The 19,092-nt window shown below is 44.7% G+C and overlaps 1 protein-coding gene across 1 annotated transcript in view; it reads left to right on the forward strand.

Annotated features, from left to right (window-relative positions):
• Positions 1–19,092, forward strand: part of LOC147659027 (cadherin EGF LAG seven-pass G-type receptor 2-like) — a gene marked incomplete at its 5' end in the record, with an annotated part of 105,820 nt that overhangs the window by 55,473 nt on the left and 31,255 nt on the right. Inside the window, 9 exons of the mRNA XM_086952026.1 lie at positions 1,678–1,887; positions 2,874–3,057; positions 3,934–4,077; positions 4,850–5,024; positions 5,744–5,911; positions 7,393–7,519; positions 14,294–14,494; positions 15,094–15,268; positions 16,704–16,816. Of these exons, the coding sequence (XP_086808152.1) occupies positions 1,678–1,887; positions 2,874–3,057; positions 3,934–4,077; positions 4,850–5,024; positions 5,744–5,911; positions 7,393–7,519; positions 14,294–14,494; positions 15,094–15,268; positions 16,704–16,816 (1,497 nt within the window). The remainder of the gene's footprint in view (positions 1–1,677; positions 1,888–2,873; positions 3,058–3,933; positions 4,078–4,849; positions 5,025–5,743; positions 5,912–7,392; positions 7,520–14,293; positions 14,495–15,093; positions 15,269–16,703; positions 16,817–19,092) is intronic.

Here is a 19,092-nt window from a genome sequence, read left to right on the forward strand (position 1 = left end):
GACTCCTCATGACTTCCCCGACATCGCCTGCACCACTGTGTCCACTTTTTGAACTGAAAAATATTCCCATTTTAAAATGTACTTACCTAAACATTTTTCTTTTGATACCTAAACATATATAAAGATACTTACTATTTTTTAGGTTGAGCTTACAGGCAGCACGCATGCGCTGCTCGCTGGCTCTGCGAGGCTGTACTGGAGTATGCACTGGAAACCCTGCCCACTCTCCACCCATATTTGTCATTGACTTGTGTCATTGTCCTTCGTAAGTGCTGGCTTTTGATTCGTAAATAGGCTTATTAGTCTCTCCTTGGTACCGCTTTGTCTGCATTTGTTATCTTTTTTTCAAAAACAAAAGGGAGAGCTAGGACCAATGGACAGCCGTCCACGTCCCGACAATAAATGATAAACCAACTTAGACGGCCGTGTATAGAAAAGAGTGTGTATAACGGAAATTTCTGGCACCTCTAAGGTTTTTTAATAAAACCCTCACACACCAACCTGGTTGGTGTCTTGTTTCATCATCGGGTCCCAGCCGAGTAGCCGAATGCTACTCAGCTGTGCTGCGACACCTGAATACAGTGGAGCAGGTTTTGAGGTGTACGTGGGCGTGATGAAGTGAAATGTGAATGTTAAAACTACCTCTGGATTACACCTGTTAAATTTATTCGTGGCCATCCTGGGTATATTAAAACTAGAGAGTGGAAAAGCAGTACTATGTGTGACTGTATGTTTTATCCAAAGATGGTCAACATGTTTCAGCCCTCATTAAAAAGTAGGTGGGGTTTCTTGTCCGCGACGAAGCGTGCACCTCGCATTAGTTATCTGGGTGTGCTTCCAGAGTACTATTTAGGCTTTAATCCTAATTACAAAAAAGATCAAACATTTTGAGAGCAAGGCATAGAGCAATAACATTTCATTGTGGGGATTATGTTCCTCTGGAGATGATGTTTGAAGAATGGACATGTCTCAAAGAGGCGACCTGATCCAAAGCTGAATGAATCCCTCAATAATGTTAGTTTGTACATAAAAGTATAACATCAAGATACAGATGGGTGCTTCTCACAAATGCAGCAAAGAGAGCAATTTTGTGGAATCCTGATTGCAATGAGTTAAAGAACAGGATTCCAAAGGTCATCGCCTTGATCAGTCTATTGGAATGAACATATCTAACATCTAAATAGTGGAGGAAAACATGTGAAGGAAAAGCCTTAAAACTAATGTTCCGCTATCAGAGGGCTCCAACAAAGATTTATTTGTGGTTTATGTATTCTCCAACAGAAAGCACCACTCTTAGGCTTATAACATTAATCAGGACCTCTCTCCATTTAATGGGCTTTAAGATCTCTATCCGAATAGTAAAAACATTTGTGTACTGAATTGTCTGTAATGAGCAGCCACTGCCATTGCGTTCACCGTTTCCTGGCAGGTTGAAGAGGAGTCCTTCTCTGCCAAGAGCATTATGGGAAATTGCAAAAATGTGTGTTCGTGGAGAGAGACTGGGCATTGTGAAATGTCCTGATACAGAGGATGAGAGGCAAGGGGGAAGCATGTGGATATACAAGTAGAGCACACACATCACAGTTTAACACTTTGCACCAGTTTGCATAGCGTTTTGTGTTTTTCACATTGGACATACAGAATAATATTGGTATCATGTTATATTTCATGCAACAGGTGGAGAAATTGAACCGGAATGATACTCGGTTGGACACAGGGAGGTCTCAGCAGACTGCTCTACTTCTGCGAAATGCCACAAAGCACATTGCAAGCTTCTTCGGCAGTGATGTGAAAGTGGCCTATCAGCTGACCTCGCGGATCCTGGAGCATGAGAGCTTGGAACAGGGTTTTGGGCTGGCTGCAACGCAGGATATTCAGTTCACTGAGGTAATTGGAGGCCCTTGGGGTGAGGGCATCATTACTGTGGTAAGCTGGCCAGAGTTAATTCTCCGTGTCTGCTTCCACCACTGTGCTCCCTTGAAGGATTACCGTCAGGCTGCCTCAATGACAATTTCATCACTGCCATTTTAAAAGGATAACTTTTAGATGCTTCTCTTTTCCTGCTGTGTTTCCTAGTGGCTTAGTATAGAAAGAGGGGCAGGGATCTTGTTTCAAGGGGGACGTAGTTGCAGGGTCTGTAGAGATGGGCCTTTTTTTAATGGCATCCCCTTATGTGACTTCTCTGGTCCCTAGTGAACCAGTGTACTTATGACCATAGCTGCTGATTCCCAGTGAAGAGTAGCTCAGGAGAAGGCTCCTCGGTAAGTGGAGAGTAATAGACTGCAAGTGAAACTCTTCCCCATCCTGTATTTCCGAGGGCATATTGATCCTTTATTTTACAAGCTCAATAAACCCTTACAGGAAACAAGCAATCGAATTGAGGTCTTCTCTTGCGATCAATGTGTTGTGGACACTGTTGCACCAGGGTTGGTATCGTTCCGGCATTAAAGATAGAAGCATTCCTCCTCCTTGCAGCTTCAATAGTAGCAGTTGTGTGGAGGCTGCTGGAGATATGGTGGTTTGTCCTCAGTTTTATGATGAAGCATGCCATGGCATGGGAAATGTTCTTTAGTGGGTCAGAGTAAAGTTAATAACAGCTGTGAGCCTGCTGTTACAACAGTCCCAAGGGTTAAGTTATTGGAGCTTGGACTGCAGTTCTGAAGTCTGCTTCAGAAAAGTATGGTTTAACTTTGTGTATGCTCTTCTTAGTGTTTCCTAGGTAATGCATATTTTAACACAAACATTAGATGGTGAATTGTAGTGCAAATCAATTTGAAGGGACAATACTGGACCTGGACTTGCTTGATGTGTTTGGCAATGAGAATCCATTGCATCTTGGTCATGTCATGGACAGGGTTTCTTTTTTACCACAGAACCTGATTCAAGTAGGCAGTGCAATTCTGGACCCGAGCAACAAGAGGCACTGGGATCTGATCCAGCAGACAGACGGGGGCACTGTGCAGCTCTTAAAGCACTATGAGTTGTATGCCAGCACCCTAGCGCAGAACATGAGGAAGACCTACCTTTCGCCATTCACCATCATCACCCCTAACATAGGTAAGCTGATGTCAGTCTCAATCTCCTACAATGCCATTGTACCAAAAAATGATATAATGCTATCAGTTTCCTTCTCCACTTTTAAAGAGGGAGTCAGAGAGGCTGCAAATCATGAACTGTGCAAAGATCTCTTGGAGGTATTGCTGAGGCAACGATGCCCTGGCGTATCTCAAACAGCTTTGTTAACGTATCTAGGTCCTGACTCGCAACACTCCAGCTACTCCAGTTCGGAATGCCAACAACAGCTCTACAAACAAGCACTAGCTCTCTCCTGCTGCATTACCTTATCCTGCAGTACTGTGACCTCACACACAGCTGTGCTAGTATTCTGCAGTTCTGCCCTTCAGCACAACGTGTTTTCAAGACTCTGACTCTGCACCCAGCTTTGCCTGTGCTTTACAGACTCATATTAGCTGTACTGGTAGCTCTGCTCTTGGTCAGTCAATGCATCTTAATCCTGGGCAGTTCAGTACAGAAGATATACACAGCTCTGCCAGAACAGTTCTACACCAGGATCTCATTATCAAAAATCTTGTCTGACATAAATATTGTGTTGTAAATATAATTTACAAAAATATTGTTCATTGGGTGTTGAATTTCCCTCAACTCCAGTGGGGTGCTATTTTTGTAACCAATATTGAGAATACAGTATCTCTATCAGACGAGATTTAATCCACAATATTCTGGTGGCTTGCAGACGGAACACCATGGTATTAATCTGCTGGTCCCTAAAAGCCCTTTAGTGAAAACAGTACACTGCTCAGCCAATTAACTTTAATCCTCCCTGCTATTGCAGTAATTTGAACACAGTCATACCCCACCTTTGCTATGCTTCTAGTTTGTATGATTAATTCAGCTTTTGTTTCTTGTGCTCAGTGATTTCTGTTGTGCGCCTCGACAAGGTGAACTTTGCGGGTGCCAAACTCCCAAGGTACGAAGCCCTTCGTGGAGAGAAGCCTGCAGACCTGGAAACCACTGTGATCTTGCCTGAGTCTGTTTTCAAACCCACCGAAGTGAAGTGTAAGTCTGTTTTCTTATTTTACTATTGTATTAGTGAGACAACAAGATTTTCACTGGGACCAAAGAACATACATTATGAGCCATAGCAATCTGCATCTTTTCACACACAAGATATCAAGCACAGCCTGTAGCAGTGTAAAGTTCACACACTGCAAATACTGTGCTCGTAGCAGTTTTTCAGTCGTCAGCTCGACATGAAACAGGTTACGTAGTAGCAAATGCAAAGAACGGATACCACATGTGCACTAAAGGTGCATCCTTGGAGCAGTGCAGGCTTCCATTCATGCATATCTAGATCAAGTATAGCATTGAAAGCAACGTGGTGATATTTCTTCATTCACAGTTTGGGTACAGTTCGGGAAGTAGCAGTGCAAGCACACCCCCTCACACCCCATCAATTGATGCTTTATGAAAGCTCTTGTCACACACAGGAAGAGCAGCACAACCTTCCCTTAAATCAGTACAGCACAAGCTTCCCTGAGGCCTACAGAGTAGATACATCACAAATAGCAGGACTACCCTTGGCTTTGCATGATAAAGCTATAGAGTAATGATCATTTTCACACTCTAACTTTAGAGAGATGTGCGGGTCATTTTAAATAAGATAGGAACTGTATCAGTTGATCTTAAATCCTGTTGATTTGTGAATTCATCTAAACCTTTCTGCAATACTGTCTGCTGCCACTGATTTTCCCCATCACAATAGCCATGTTTTTTAGTCCTGTGCTGCACCATATCTTCACATCTTCTACTTTCAATCTTGCCTGTTTAGATGTCTCCACGCCTAAAGACTGGCAGCCGGAGCCTGACGAGGTACCAGCCTTGGTAAACCGGCAGAGACGCCACCCCTCTATGAGTGAGGGTCAGGCTATTGCAAGTGTCATCATCTACCGAACATTGGCCGGGCTCCTTCCAGAGCACTATGATACTGACAAGAGAAGCCTGAGGTAAGAAATTTGATGGCTTCAGAAGATAGTTTGATTTACTGACTCCTAGTGCCATAGAGTGAGCAGATACCCAAGGGTTAGAAATATGTCCCTCTCTCTCGCTTGCACACTCCTTTCACTTTTTTAAATCTCTTTTAACCTGTGCAAGCTACGCCATATGCAAAACCCTGTCTCTAAGCCACTGGTTTGATCAATGACCCTGGCCACCTGAGAGAAGAGGTTTTGTTTTGTTATGTTATTTAACAGAATTACAAAAAGTTGCCGTAAGCTGAAGATTGCTTACATTTAATAGTAAATAAAGACATTGGGCCTCTAAAGCAAATCCTTCCATCTCTTCTTGTCTTGCACTAGCTGGGTCAAATCTTAGCAACATTTTCATTTTACCTCCTCCTGCTTGCTTTCATTTTTCATCATTCTAATTATTGTTGTGAGTTATATTTTGAGCAGGATATAGAGGATGATTGAAGCAAACCCTTTGTTCTTTACTTTGAGCAATAGCCTTCAAATGTGCTTAACCCTCAGGCTTTCCGTCTTTTTCTTCTCATTTTTTAAATTAATTTCTCTCTTACTGACCTCCATCCATCTATTCTCCCTCTTTTCCCATTCCCATCCGAAACCTATTTTTGACAATTACTTCAGTTTCCTCTCCAGTATCTTTGTGCCCCCTCTCCTGGTCCTCAGTGTGCCTGTTCCTCACTCCAATTATCCCATTCTCACAGGATTCCAAAGCGCCCCATCATCAACACCCCAGTGGTCAGCATCAACATCCATGACACAGAGGAGCCAACGCAGCGTGCGCTTGACAAGCCCATCACCGTCTTGTTCCGTCTCCTGGAAACCGAGGAGCGTTCCAAGCCCATCTGCGTCTTCTGGAACCACTCTATCATGTGAGTAAAGGTAGTGAGGGAGAGAGTTGAAATCAGGCCCAACTAAAAGAAAACAGCTTCCCACTGCTCGCAATCCTGAATTGCTCTTCTCCCACAGTGTGCAGTCCTCCATGACTTGAAAATTATTTTTGCACTATGCAGATCGTAACACATGCAGGCAACAAGTCTGAGGAAGTGGTAAAGGAGCTCTAGCACCACAAATATAGAAAAGTAATGTTTTCTTTAATTGTATCCTTAATTTCTGTTGCCCAGAGCTGAGGTAGGGATTGCTTGCTTGTTGATATTTTGTTGTCTATAAACAGAGTCCTTTCTAAGCATATTTCAACATCCAAGCCTGAGGTAGGTCCTGATTGTTTTGTTGCAATTGAGTAGGCAAATGTTTACAACATTTTCCTGAAAGTGAGACTTTTTTGTTTGTGGAGTCTTAGGTGGAAAACATTGGTGTTAATGGTTTTGGCCCTTTCTGGGACACTGTTACATTCACATTGTCTAGGTCAGTGATGTAATGGAGACCCCAGCCTAGGAGACGTAAGTGAAAGGTGATGATACCTGTGTCGCTTCTGAACCAGGGAATGTGTCATTGTCTAGCCCTGCTATTATACTGCGACCTTTGTTTGTGGCGTGTTTGTGTTGTTAAGTTTAGGACATCGAGTGTTTAGAATTATTTTATATTTTGTGGAAAATGGTGTGGAGGAGACTATCTGCGTGTTTTTTGAAAAACTGCATTTGAGGCATTTTTCTGCCATTCAGAGTTTAGACTCTTCCACACATTTATTTAAGCTGCCATGGGTGTTCGCTAGCTGGCAGAATAGGCATGTTTTTATTAGGTTTTAGTTTAGACTAACACATGAAGCTCTAATTATGTTTTAGGATGCTCATAGGTGGACCACAAAGAGACAGTGGCGACTCTTGGAAGACCCCACAGATCGCAGTTGTAACTAAGAGACATGGTTGATCTCATTTATGATTTTATTGGAGCAGAAGCAAAGAAGGGTTACGAATAACTACACACCGCTTCACCCTAACTCATTATACAGAGTCAGTGGGAAGCTGTTCAAGCGCCCCATTGGTGACTGAATGTGAAAAGTTTGTCAGCCAGACAGGAAAATTGTATACCTAAAAATAGGAGTTTGCCAGACTGAAGAACTTGTACAATTGGCAAACAGTTTAAAAAGCTGATAATTGATATAACAGATGAGACAGAGTACAGACCAACATCAAACACTGGAGATTGACTTGTCACAATAGATCTTTGTTTGAGATAGTTTTCTTGGTGTATAGCCTGATGCTGCACAAGCTGTCAGTTCTGTTGAGGTGATGAACCAGTGAGAAATATTTCTACATATTGATGCAGAATGAGATAAACAGTTTAAGTGTTTTAATAGCATTGTACCTTAATAACAAATGAATCCCTAATTCAGTACTGCGATGTGTAAGAATCTTCTCATTGTAGTAATCCATTTGTCTTTTCCTTTTCATAGGGTGACTGGCATTGGTGGATGGTCAGCCAAGGGCTGTGAGGTTATATTTAGGAATACAACTCATGTCAGCTGTCAGTGCCACCATATGACCAGCTTTGCGGTGTTGATGGACATTTCCCGAAGAGAGGTGAGAATGAGGATGCCTCATATGAGAAGGTTTACGAGAGGCATCAGAAGGATGCTGTTTAGGAAATAGATGAGAGGTGTGTGGGACTCCTGGGGGCGTCACAGAGGACTGATGTTTAAGAAAGAAATGTAAGGCAAGGGGAAGGTTGCACACTTAAATTGGTACAGTATTTGGTGTCGCTAAGTGCGAGAGCTTATTTTACAAAGTTGAAACATTTTATACTTTCTGCTTGCCCGCACGTACAGAGAGGTAGTACATCAGTGCGGCCTGCTGAAACTAGAGAAGGCAAAGACTTTTCAAACGATTATATAACCAAATCGTGCTGTTCCTTCAGGCCCAGGCTTGAGATATGCATGCCGATCACAGCTTGTGACTTGAGTCAGCTTATATCCTCAAATCCTTCGCCATGGCTGACTCAGGCGAGCTAGTTCATGTGGGGATGTGAGGGCCATGCACATGTGGATATAGCTCGTGATGCACCATATGTCTCTGCGTGCTGTGTCCCATTCTCTTTTGAAACAAACTGGCCATATTTTGGCACTGCTTACCCTGTTCCCTGAGATGGGCCTGGATTCTGGACTTCTGACTTGGCACTTTGAGCTACTCAGTTGCCTGATATCTCCTGCTCACTCCTGTGCCCTGTGGGTGGCAGCTTAGTTGACTGCTATGACCGTCTTTGGATCTGCTCAACTACTTTTCAGTGGCAATGGGTAACTGGGGCGGCACTGTACTGTCTGCTGACCATGGTTGTACCTTGTGCTCAGCATATCCTATTCATGGCCGAACACTGTACATAGTTGTTATTTCTATATGAGGGATTGACAGAGATCAAGGCTAGACACCAGGCTAGGGGGCCAAGTCCTGCTGCATATGGTCAAAGGCCAAGCACAGTGGGTAATATAGACACACACTTTTTCAGTAATATGTGTTTAATTTCTTATTTAGTCTCTTCTACATCAGACTAGAATAGTATTGCCTGTGCTGGTGAAAGAATTTTAATTGTATGGCAGGGATGTCGAGGAGGAAGGCCGGTTTCAAGCCATGTTGCACCTGTCACTGACAAATGTTGTTGATGGACCCGCACCACGTCTGCCACTGGTGTCATGAACATGACCATGACGCCAAGACCTGCGTAAATTGGCGTGTCCTGCACCCCAAGGCCTTGATGGACTGAACCCTCAAGCTCCTTGCTGCTCGATGTGTGACATTGCAATGGTCTCAATCCCGGTCGAGAAGAAGGTCCCGGGATCGGTCGCGGAGCCATCAATCTTTGTCACAGTCATCTCACTCTGGTAAGTCCCACAAGAAGAAAAGTTGAAGAGGTCGTCAAATTCACTCTGTTCACCAAAGTCATGCGACGAGACGAAGGAGCGTCCTCTCTCAAGGACTGGCTCCGGGATTGAGCCTGTGCCTGGGTCCTCTCTGCGCCTCCCTTAATATCCCCAACTCTGAGAATTCTATGATGCCAAGCTGCTCATATTTGAGTGGCCTGTCCCAGCTGGAGCACTTTGGCTCCGTGGTTTGGGAGGGGCTCCTACTATTTCCCCACCGGTGGGTCTGCCGCCGGTTCTTTTTAGGCCTCTTAGATCCATGGATGTATCCAGTACGGCGCCGGTTGTACGACCTCAACCTTCCCTGATGCTGGTCCCAATGTCGATGCTTTAGGTGCCACTGACTCCTTTTGGTGGCACTATCCCCTTTCTGATCCATAACTCAGACAGGGAGCCACAGGGGTGTCTTCAAACGCTGACTCCCGCCGGCTGGAGCCATCCACTCCAGACCGGAGCCTGAGCCCTATTCCTACCGGCGAGTACTTGGGGAAGATTGGGAGGGCCACTGTACCCTGAAGAATACCAGCCTCTAGACCTAAATATGGACTGGTGTGAGAAATCGGCGAATGCCAATGGACTCACCAGATACTGGCTTGGTCTCTCTTCCTACAGTGGCTATAGAGGAGGGAGCCTCTTTTGCTCATGTGGTGAGGAGGGCAGCTGGGAACCTGGACCTTAGCCTGCCCTCAGTGGCAGTCAATACTATTGTCTTGACAGAGGTGCTTCAGTCAGGAGTTACCCCTCAGAACCGTGTCTCCCATTTCATGAAGCCTTATGGATGTCCTGCTCCGGGCCTGGACCAAGCCTTGCACAGGGGCCCCTGTGAACAGGACAACTGCATGCCACCATTGCCCTACCCCAGTTTCCTCACCCAACACCGTGCCATGGAGAGCTAGATGGTCTACTTCCTGTGTAAATCCTGGTGCATTCCCTATCACCCCACTGGATAGGGAATACAAGAGGCTGGACACCTTAGGCATAACAAATGTTTCTTCCACCAGTCTGGCACTAGGATCCATGAACACCACGTGCCTTTTGGGCTGTTATTCCCATTTAATTTGGGGTTTGTTTGCACAGGTGCTGCCCAGGGTGCTGGAGGAGGCAGGGGCCGTACTCTCCTGTGCTACGGCAGATGGGGGAGACACTGCTAAGTTCTTGATTCAATGTGGGTTGAACACGACTGACTCACTAGGCAGAGCTGTTTTTTGTCAATGGCCGATGTGACACCACACTTGCAGAGGACGACTGGCTTTTCAGGGGATGTCCAAGCTTTTCCTATGGACATGTTATTTGATGGCTCCTGTCTCTTCGGAGACAACGCAGGCAGCCAGAGGTAGGGGCAGCCCCCTCACCCCCAGCAGCCTCAGCCTCCAAACCTCCTTAGTTCACCTTCCAGCCATCATGGGCAACCAGTGGGAGGCAGGATATGGCATCACCTGCACCACTTGAGAATGTTTGTCAGAAGGGGCTACTCCCTCCTCTTCATGACTACCCCACCACCCATGCTACCCACATGTGACAGGCTGACGGAGGATCATCTCTCATTGCTCTGCCAGGAAGTAGTGGCTCCCTTCACCAAGGGAACCATAGAGAGGGTGCTGACAGTAGAAGTAGGTCATGGTTGTTATTTTCGGTACTTTCTGGTGGCCAAAAGGATAGATAGGCTTTCTTCCTATCCAGGACCTCCATCCTCCCAATTTCTTCCTGAAAAAAGGAGAAATTCAAAATGCTTATGCTTGCTCAAGTTCTGTCTGCCCTCGACCCAGGAGACTGGTTGGTAGCTTAGGACTTGCAGGACGCATACTTCTACATTCCCATCTTGCCTGCCCACAGGCGTTACCTGCAGTTAATGGTAGGCCACAAGCACTTTTAAGTTGCCATGCTTCATTTTAGTCATATCAGTGCCCTTTGGTTGTTCACCAAGGTGGTACCAGTGGTTGCAGCTCATCTGTGGAGATCATGGGTACCAGTCTTCCTCTATCTCGACAACTGAATATTGAAGGCGGGCTAACCCCAGGCAGTCGTCTCCCACCTCCAGACTAATGCGGACCTCCTGCACTCACAGGGGTTCATTGTCAACATGCCGAAGTCACACCTGACTCTCAGACACTTCCTCTCTTATCGGAGCTGTTCTGGACACAGTGCAGTTGTTGGCTTATCTTTCCGAAAGATGAGTAAAGAGTGTAAAGAGTATTCAGGCTATGATACCTATTTTTCAGCCTTTATCCTGGTTTTTGTTGAGACTGACTCTGAGGCTAATGGGCCTCATGGCTTCCTGCATCCTGCTTGTGACACATGCCCGCTGGCACATGTGGGCTTTGTCGTGGGACCTGACGTTCCAGTCTCTGGCAGAATCAGGACTCCACATCAGCCTGCGGGAGCTCTGAGTGATCCGGCTGGCATTGAAAGCCTTTCTACCCTTCATCAAGGGATGGCTAGTGCAGGTGTACACAGACAACACCACTGCTGTGTGGTACTGTAGCAAACAGGGCGAGTTAGGGTCTTGGACCCTTTGTCAAGAGGCCTTGTGGCTCTGGACATGACTGGAACATTAGGGCATATCCCTGGTGGTTCAACACCTGGCAGACTCTCTGAACAGTAGAAAAGACAAACTCTGCCAATTATGCCTAGTGGATCACGAATGGCGTCTCCATCTTTAGTGGTGCAAGGTCTTTTTCAGCAGTGGGGGTAGCCTTGTCCAGATCTTTTCGCCGCAACCGAGAACGGGCAATGTCAGCAGTTATGCGAGCTGGAGTTGCCAAGGCGGCTCTCACTCTGAGACTTATTGTCTGGAGGGGAGCTCAGGACTCCTGGATGCCTTTCCACCCATACCATTCCTGCCCAGAGGTCTTAAGAAGATCAGGAACAACTGGGCCCAAGTTATCCTTGTACCTTCAAACTGGGCTCAGAGAGTTTGGTGGACTGGGCTCGGAGAGTTTGGTATTGTGGGCTGTTGAGCATGGCCATCGGTCTTCCGATCAGGCTGGTCCTTCAGGAGGATCTAATGTTGCAGCAGCAGGGTAGAGTTCTCCTCCCAAAGCTGACAAAGCCCCGCCTTCATGCATGGAGATTGAGTGGCTACAGTTGACAGCTTTCGGCTCTCCGTCTGACATCTGCAATGTTATCTTGGCAGCCAGGCATCCCTCCGCCAAGACAGTATACGCCTGCCGTTGGGGCAAGTTTGTGGCATGGTGTGCAGTAAAACAGGTACCCCTGTTGATTCTTTCTCCTGCCCGGCAAGGCTTTGGGCACCTTAAAGGGCTATCTTTCTGCCATCTCAGCCTTTCTGTAGTTTCCAGATCAGCCAATCCTGTTCAAATCCACTGTTGTAAAGGTTTTTGAAGGTCTTCAACATGCTCCCGCCTTCACCCTTCATCATGCCTTAGCGGGACCTCAATTTAGTACTCACATTTCTGATGTGTGCTCCATTTGAGCCATTGCACAACTGTCATCTCAGGTTCCTTACAAATAAGATCGCCTTCCTAGTGGCCATAACATCTGCCTGGAGGGTCAGTGAGGTCCAGACTAAGCATTCCTACCTCAGCATCTTCCCAGACAAGCTGGTCCTTCACATCAGAGCTTTCTTCCTTTCAAAGGTGGTTACTTACCTTTCATGTAGGCCAATCCACCACCCTGCCTACCTTTTATGCTTCGTTGCATCTACTGCCTGGACAGTCTGGTCCATTGGGACAGGCACTTTACTTGTTCGGTCCTGCAGAACCTTTTGGTGTGAAATGGTTTTGCAGACCATCCTCTTGGAATGTATAGCTTGGGTATCTATTCCTAGGTAAGGGATTTGCGGCTAGAAGTCTCTATCAGATGACCTAGTTACTTACCTTCGGCGATGCCTTATATGGTAGAGAGTCTGATCTAGCCCCCAATTCCTTACCGACCCACCCATTCTCCCTGCTCGGTGGATGGATGTCTAGGGACAAACCTTTCCTCTTTCAGGGCCCTAGTTTTTCACTCCAGTCGCCAGTGTTCTTCGTAGCTCGGTGCCCCTGCTGTGGAAAAGTTGCTAAAAGAAACCAACGTCAGGGCCCTCGGGTGACGCTTATATAGGCACCTTGCAGTTCACTTCTGGAGTGGATGATGCCACGTTAAGCCAAACAACGCCACCTACTGGTGCACAGGGGTATTGCTCACGAAAACATTTCCGGATCCAGTCTGACACCTAGAGATAACTCTAAGGTAATGAATCAGTGGCTAGAAACATTCTCTTCTAGATAAGGTGTTACCAAAGGTAAGTAACTTGTTCAAGAGGGGTGGAATTCCAGATAAAGGTCAAGGTAAATGTATACATGCATTCCAGTTCCAAAGAGAAGCCACAGGGGCATAATTTAGTCAGCCATCACAGACCAAGAATACTCTTCAAGGCTGAGGAAAAGGCAGAGGGCAGACCTCCCGAGGATCTGCGACTTGCACAAAATGATTATGCTCAACATCCTGACTATACTCAACACCAGTAGAGCAGCAGAATAATAGCACTCGTAGGCGCATGGGGGCCCACGACAACAGATAAATGGGTGCTAAGCTTAATTAGACATAGATATTGCATAGAATTTATACAAAAAACCTCCAACAATAAAGTCCAGATTACAAAAATACAAAAAGGAACACATACAAGTTCTTCAGCAATAAATACAAAAGTTGTTGCATAAAGAGACAATAGAGGAGGTACCTCTTAAAGAAAGAGATGCAGGAATATACTCATTGTACTTTTTAATCCCAAAACAAGATTCAACATAGCAACCAGTATACGACCAATGATTGGTGAACAGATTAATTTACCCACAACTATTCAATATGACAGTTCTCCAGGTTTTCATACTGTTGCTGGAGTAAAAGGACTGCTTGGTGACAATAGATCTGAAAGATGCCTAATTTTATCACAGGTTTGAGATGATGGATGTGCATTCCTAGTACTGAATGTTAAAATTTAACAAAGTCAGCACCAAGAGTATTTACAAAAACACTAGTTATAGTAGCGACTATCTTCAGAAGGCAAGCCATTCAGGTAAAACCTTACTGAGACGACTGACTGGTAAAGGTGCCTAGATTCCAACCGTGCCAATTGAATCCACAAGCAGTGGTGAACCTGTTGCATCAGTTGGGATTTACAGTCCATTGGAAGAAATCTACACCCTTCCTGTAAAAGGAAACAATATTCATAGTGCAGAATTACATCTCATGAGGGCAATTGCCAATCCAACAATGAGAAGGGTGAAAGCATTGCAGGGTGTGATTCAGACACTCCCTTTCATCTGAGCTGTTCTGGACACAGTGCAGTTTTGGGATTAACCTCCCGAAAGGTGAGTCCATGGTATTCAGGCTATGATACCGATGTTTCAGCCTGTGTCAATAAAGTTTATTTTAATGTCTGATTTCATATTTGTTGTGATTTGTTCCCAAACTGATTGTTCCTTTTTCTGCCCATTTGCAGAATGGAGAAATCCTGCCTCTGAAAACCATCACCTATGCTTCCATTGCTGTGTCGCTTGGAGGAATTGTTCTCACTTTCCTCTTCCTTGTCTGCCTGAGGTCACTGCGTTCCAACTTGCACAGCATCCGCAAAAATCTGATGGTGGCCCTCTTCTTCTCCTTGCTCATCTTTCTTCTTGGAATCAACCAGGCAGACATTCCGGTAGGCAGTGGATCCTTATTCTTTTATTGCCATTTGAATGAATTTCCAGTCCTGGGTGTGATATGTTGCTCTGTTCGGGTACAGGACTGCCATTTACCACTCAGCAGGTGCACCTTTCTCCTGCAATGCAGCAGCCCACACTCCCATGTGTACCGATGCAAAAGGAAACTCAGTACAAGCATCTCTGATCACACTAGTACATGAGATTTCTCGTTTATCTTTTGTGCATTAATTGCCGCTGTGTGGTGAGGAGTGAAACTTGTTAGTGTGAGCTCAAGGGTTAAAGTCACTGCCTATTTTACTTTTAAATGTAGTGTTTTCTAATAAAGTGATCATCATGCCTCTATAGTTTCCTACTGATGATACACATTCTTGTTTTTTGCACCGACTGATAATGATAGATGCGTTTTATTATTGTCCAATTATTATCCCTTTATTACCCATTTACCCAATGCTTAGTCTTTGCTACTGACAGGAGATCATGTGATCAGTCTCTTTGTATGATAATGACTGATGCTGATTGCCTTTTGATTTATGAGAATTCATTCTGCTGTTCTGCACCTTCTCGGTCCTCACACAATCCTTTCTCTTTTTCTTAGTTTGCCTGCACAGTCATTGCCATACTGCTCCATTTCTTCTACATGTGCACTTTCTCTTGGATGCTACTGGAAGGGCTTCATATTTACCGGATGCTGACCGAGGTGCGGGACATCAACTATGGCCCCATGAGGTTCTACTACATGCTGGGTTGGGGAGTGCCTGCCTTCATTACTGGTAGGTAAAGGATGGTCCTTGGTTGGGCTCTGCCAGCATCATTTCACAACCATGCTTTATGTTAAAGGTTGGGATGGAGTCAGTGAGTCAATCCTACAAGGTTGTTCCATAAGGTGGGATTTAAGTGTGGTGAGGAATTGGGGCTTGTACCTTTCAGCTCAAATCTTGTAGATGTAGAGTGCATATTAGGGCTGTATTAGGGGTGTCTGCTTGGTGGGCCTCATTGAAAATTCGGATTGTGAGGTCCTCTGTCTAGTCAGTGCCAGCTGTAGTTGCATGAGGCTAGTTGTGCCCACCTTTTATGGGATGTGTGGTACGTTGCTCCTCCAGTGCCTACGTGTGGCTATACCGAGATACCATTCAGCGGTGGTTCAGCTAGATGTTATAGTTCTGATGTTAAATTTAGAATGTACTCATGCAGAAATTTGTTCACTAGGCCTGGTATCGAATTGGTGACTGTTTCCAGGGCTTTATTCTGAGATCCTTAGTCCTTGGAAGATGTTACTCTACCGTGATGAGGTCCTAATCCTGTAATTCCCAGGCCCTAGACTCTGTGTTTTAGTTCTGCAGTGGCACCCCTAATTCCCAGGGTATGGTATCTCGTTCTTCGGGCTGTTATACTACCTCTGCATTGGCAGTGAATAATGTTTGATGTTTGGCAGGGCCTGCTTCCTGCATAGTAATTGAGTGAAGTTAATTCTTTGACTGGTGTATGTTCAGCTTTAGTGGTGGTTGTTGAGATGCTCCAGTTTCACGAGTTGTGGGTCGTGTGGTTGATATATCAAATGCTGATTTTTTACATTGTTCTGCCTTCCTTTGCTAAGGGTTTCTTCATCCGTGAATGTGCCCAGGTGTTAGGAAGCAGGACACCCACAGAGGAGGAACATAGTTATTGATCACAATCAGAGGACAATCTAGAAGACATTTATTCATATCCCCTCTGTATTTAAATCAATGGTAATCCGAAAACTGTGTGTTCCGTCACATCATTTGACCCAATCAATGTTTATTCAAAGTTCATCTATGCCCAGAAGGAATCCTACATTCATGAGGCCCGATCTCTCTATTGGACAAAAAAGGGTATTCTTATAAACATTTGTCATCTCCTACGCCTTCTGTGGGACCAACGAGTAAGCATGAAAAAATGTATTCCCCGCCCCTTTGTTGGAGCTGAGGGTAACCTAAAATTGTCTGGCCTTCCCCTTCTTTAGTGCACTTTCCTATGCTCTGCACCTAAACAAATTAATGCTCCACAGTATTTGGGCCAGTGTTTTGAATCGGACTTCTGCTAAAAGGTATTGAAAATAAACAAAAGTACAGAATAATACTAATGGGTGTGGGCTCAGTGAAGTCTGTGTCTAAGTAATAACATTGATTTACAATACGCTATTTAACTTAGAAGAAAGATCACCTTTTCGCTCACTTTTCTTGCTAGGTCTTGCAGTCGGACTTGATCCTGAAGGGTATGGAAACCCAGATTTCTGCTGGCTCTCCATCTACGACACTCTGATTTGGAGCTTTGCAGGTCCCATCGCTTTTGCAGTTGCGGTAGGTACAGAAGATGTAGGAGAGTGGGTGTATGTGTGGCACCAAATGCTTTAAAGGATTTCTGAATTAGTGTTGAAACCTCGACTCCTCAAGACACAATTTACTTCATCTTTTTCCCCCCAGAAAAAAAAATCAATAATTTGACAGGAAAACAACCATAATAATTCAAGTTAAGCAATGTCATTTGACTATAAGCCATGCACTAGTGTGGAGCTATTTTAGATTTCCATGCTATGGATTATTTCACCACCTTATGATCACGCTTGGAAATAATCTTGTGCTCACTTTCTTTTTTTTAATTTCTTCGGGGTATTTCCTACCTTTGCCTTCCCTTGAACATTGACATGGGCAGCTTTATGGGGCGTTGCTCTGTTTAACTTGTGACAGAAATGTTAAACAAGTTGAATTTCCTATCATTAGATGCCCTCTACTCTAAAACCACCTTTGCACATGACAACACATGCCCTGATTTAAAGATAGGCTGACAGGGCTGTCCGTTACAAAAGCAAAAAAGTACAGTGCTCGCCAAACCCTCTGCACACCAGCCTCATTTAGAGATGGGTGGACCATAAGTTTTCTGTCAGCAAAGCCCCCGTTGGTTCCGCCGATGCAATACTCCCACCTATGGCCGGACAGAGTAGGTGTCCTTGGAAAGAAGTACAATGCACCGTCTGCCCTATTTATCATGGATGATGTAATGCTTTTTTTCCTGACCATCACTGCCAGGGAAAAACTGGCACTGAGGGCCAGAAAAAAACATCATTAATGACTACCCTGGAAGAAAGCAGCTGGGGAATGGGAGGTCAATATTTATTTTTGTTTTTCACACAGCCTTGAAAAACAAAGCCTTTGAAAAGTTTGACGGGCAGCTGTCATGGCTGCTAGTACCATCCATCAAACCTTTCCTATATTGACAGCAAGCCATGATGACAGTTCCTCTCAATGTAGAGAGATGTGCATGAGACCTGCGAATGTGTCTAGATTTGGTGGACAGGATGTCCATCAGGGCGGAGAAGTAAAGTACTCCGTTGACCTGACGAGTATTAATCTGTCCTTAAAACTTCAAATCAGGCCCATAGTCAGTGGAGGAATTAAGGATTGTGAGTTAACACAGCTGGATCATAGCTTCCCTTAAGTCTTTTGAACATTGATGGTGAGATGCCTCTCAGAGAAGCTTGTAGTGATAATAATATTAATTTAAAATGCAGCACTACGTAGCACCCTTCTGCCGTTTCTAATTCCTGTAAGTAACCGGTGATACCCTTATTCAATTAAATAGTACTTAATTTGCCAATCTCGAAATTATGGAAATATGAGTTGAGTTGAGAGGAATAAACCTCATGTTCTGGAGATCACAGGATACATGAGTAGCCAATGGGTAATCCTTGGTCTTCTACCAATGTTGTGTGGGGAACTTGGCTGCTCCATTTTTTTGCTGTACTTCCTTGCATAAGAAAATATGGGCGACCCAATAGACCCATGTAGGCTTGGGCAGTAAACAGTAGAGGGTAAGGGGTGTCTACAAGGGATCTCGTTTGTCAAATGATTCAATTTATTTATTAGCATAAGTCATTGAGTATATTGTCACCAGTCTAACTCAAGGGTGTCCACAGGACAACAGCAATATGTATCAACATCGATCATCTGGCTAGGGCAGGGACCGCCAACGTTTTCTATAACGAGAGCAACTTCTGATCAATGAAAAAAATTCCCAAGCTACTAATGACTTTGATCTTTGTTTCAGTAGTGACTGCATAAGATATATCCATAATAGTGACCACCCAGTTATAGGTTATGATATTGAGTGACAAAATACAGAGCGATAAAATCATCAAATCACTTACTCCGAATACAATTGATAGAGTGGACCTTGCAAGTTGAGACAGTTGTCACATTGCAAGCCTCGTTGGCTGTCACAGTGTGTTTTTGTGTGTAAGCTTATGGCTCTGATATTGGTTAGGCTGGATGCCATTATAAAGGTCTAAAGAGGTGTAGTGCTGCCTCATTCATTGTGGCTAGACCCTCTAAGTTATCTACTGTGCTGGACTCCACTTCTAGGAACTACTTTCAGTGGTATGGCAAGCTACTAGCAGTTCCCAAGCTAACAGCTGGAGACCCTTGCTCTAAGGTCTGTCAGAGAAGCTTGCAAAGTTGCTTGCTGTGTCATTCCTGTTTTCTGTATCAGAGAGAAGCTTGCACTGATGGGGTCATTGATGTCTGTCCTCAGCAACTGCTAAATGAAGGACTTTGTTTCAAAATCAATATTCTCAAATTCA

The sequence above is a fragment of the Lissotriton vulgaris genome, unplaced genomic scaffold, assembly GCF_964263255.1.
Source record: "Lissotriton vulgaris unplaced genomic scaffold, aLisVul1.2 SCAFFOLD_797, whole genome shotgun sequence".
In the NCBI taxonomy this organism is placed as follows: domain Eukaryota; kingdom Metazoa; phylum Chordata; class Amphibia; order Caudata; family Salamandridae; genus Lissotriton; species Lissotriton vulgaris.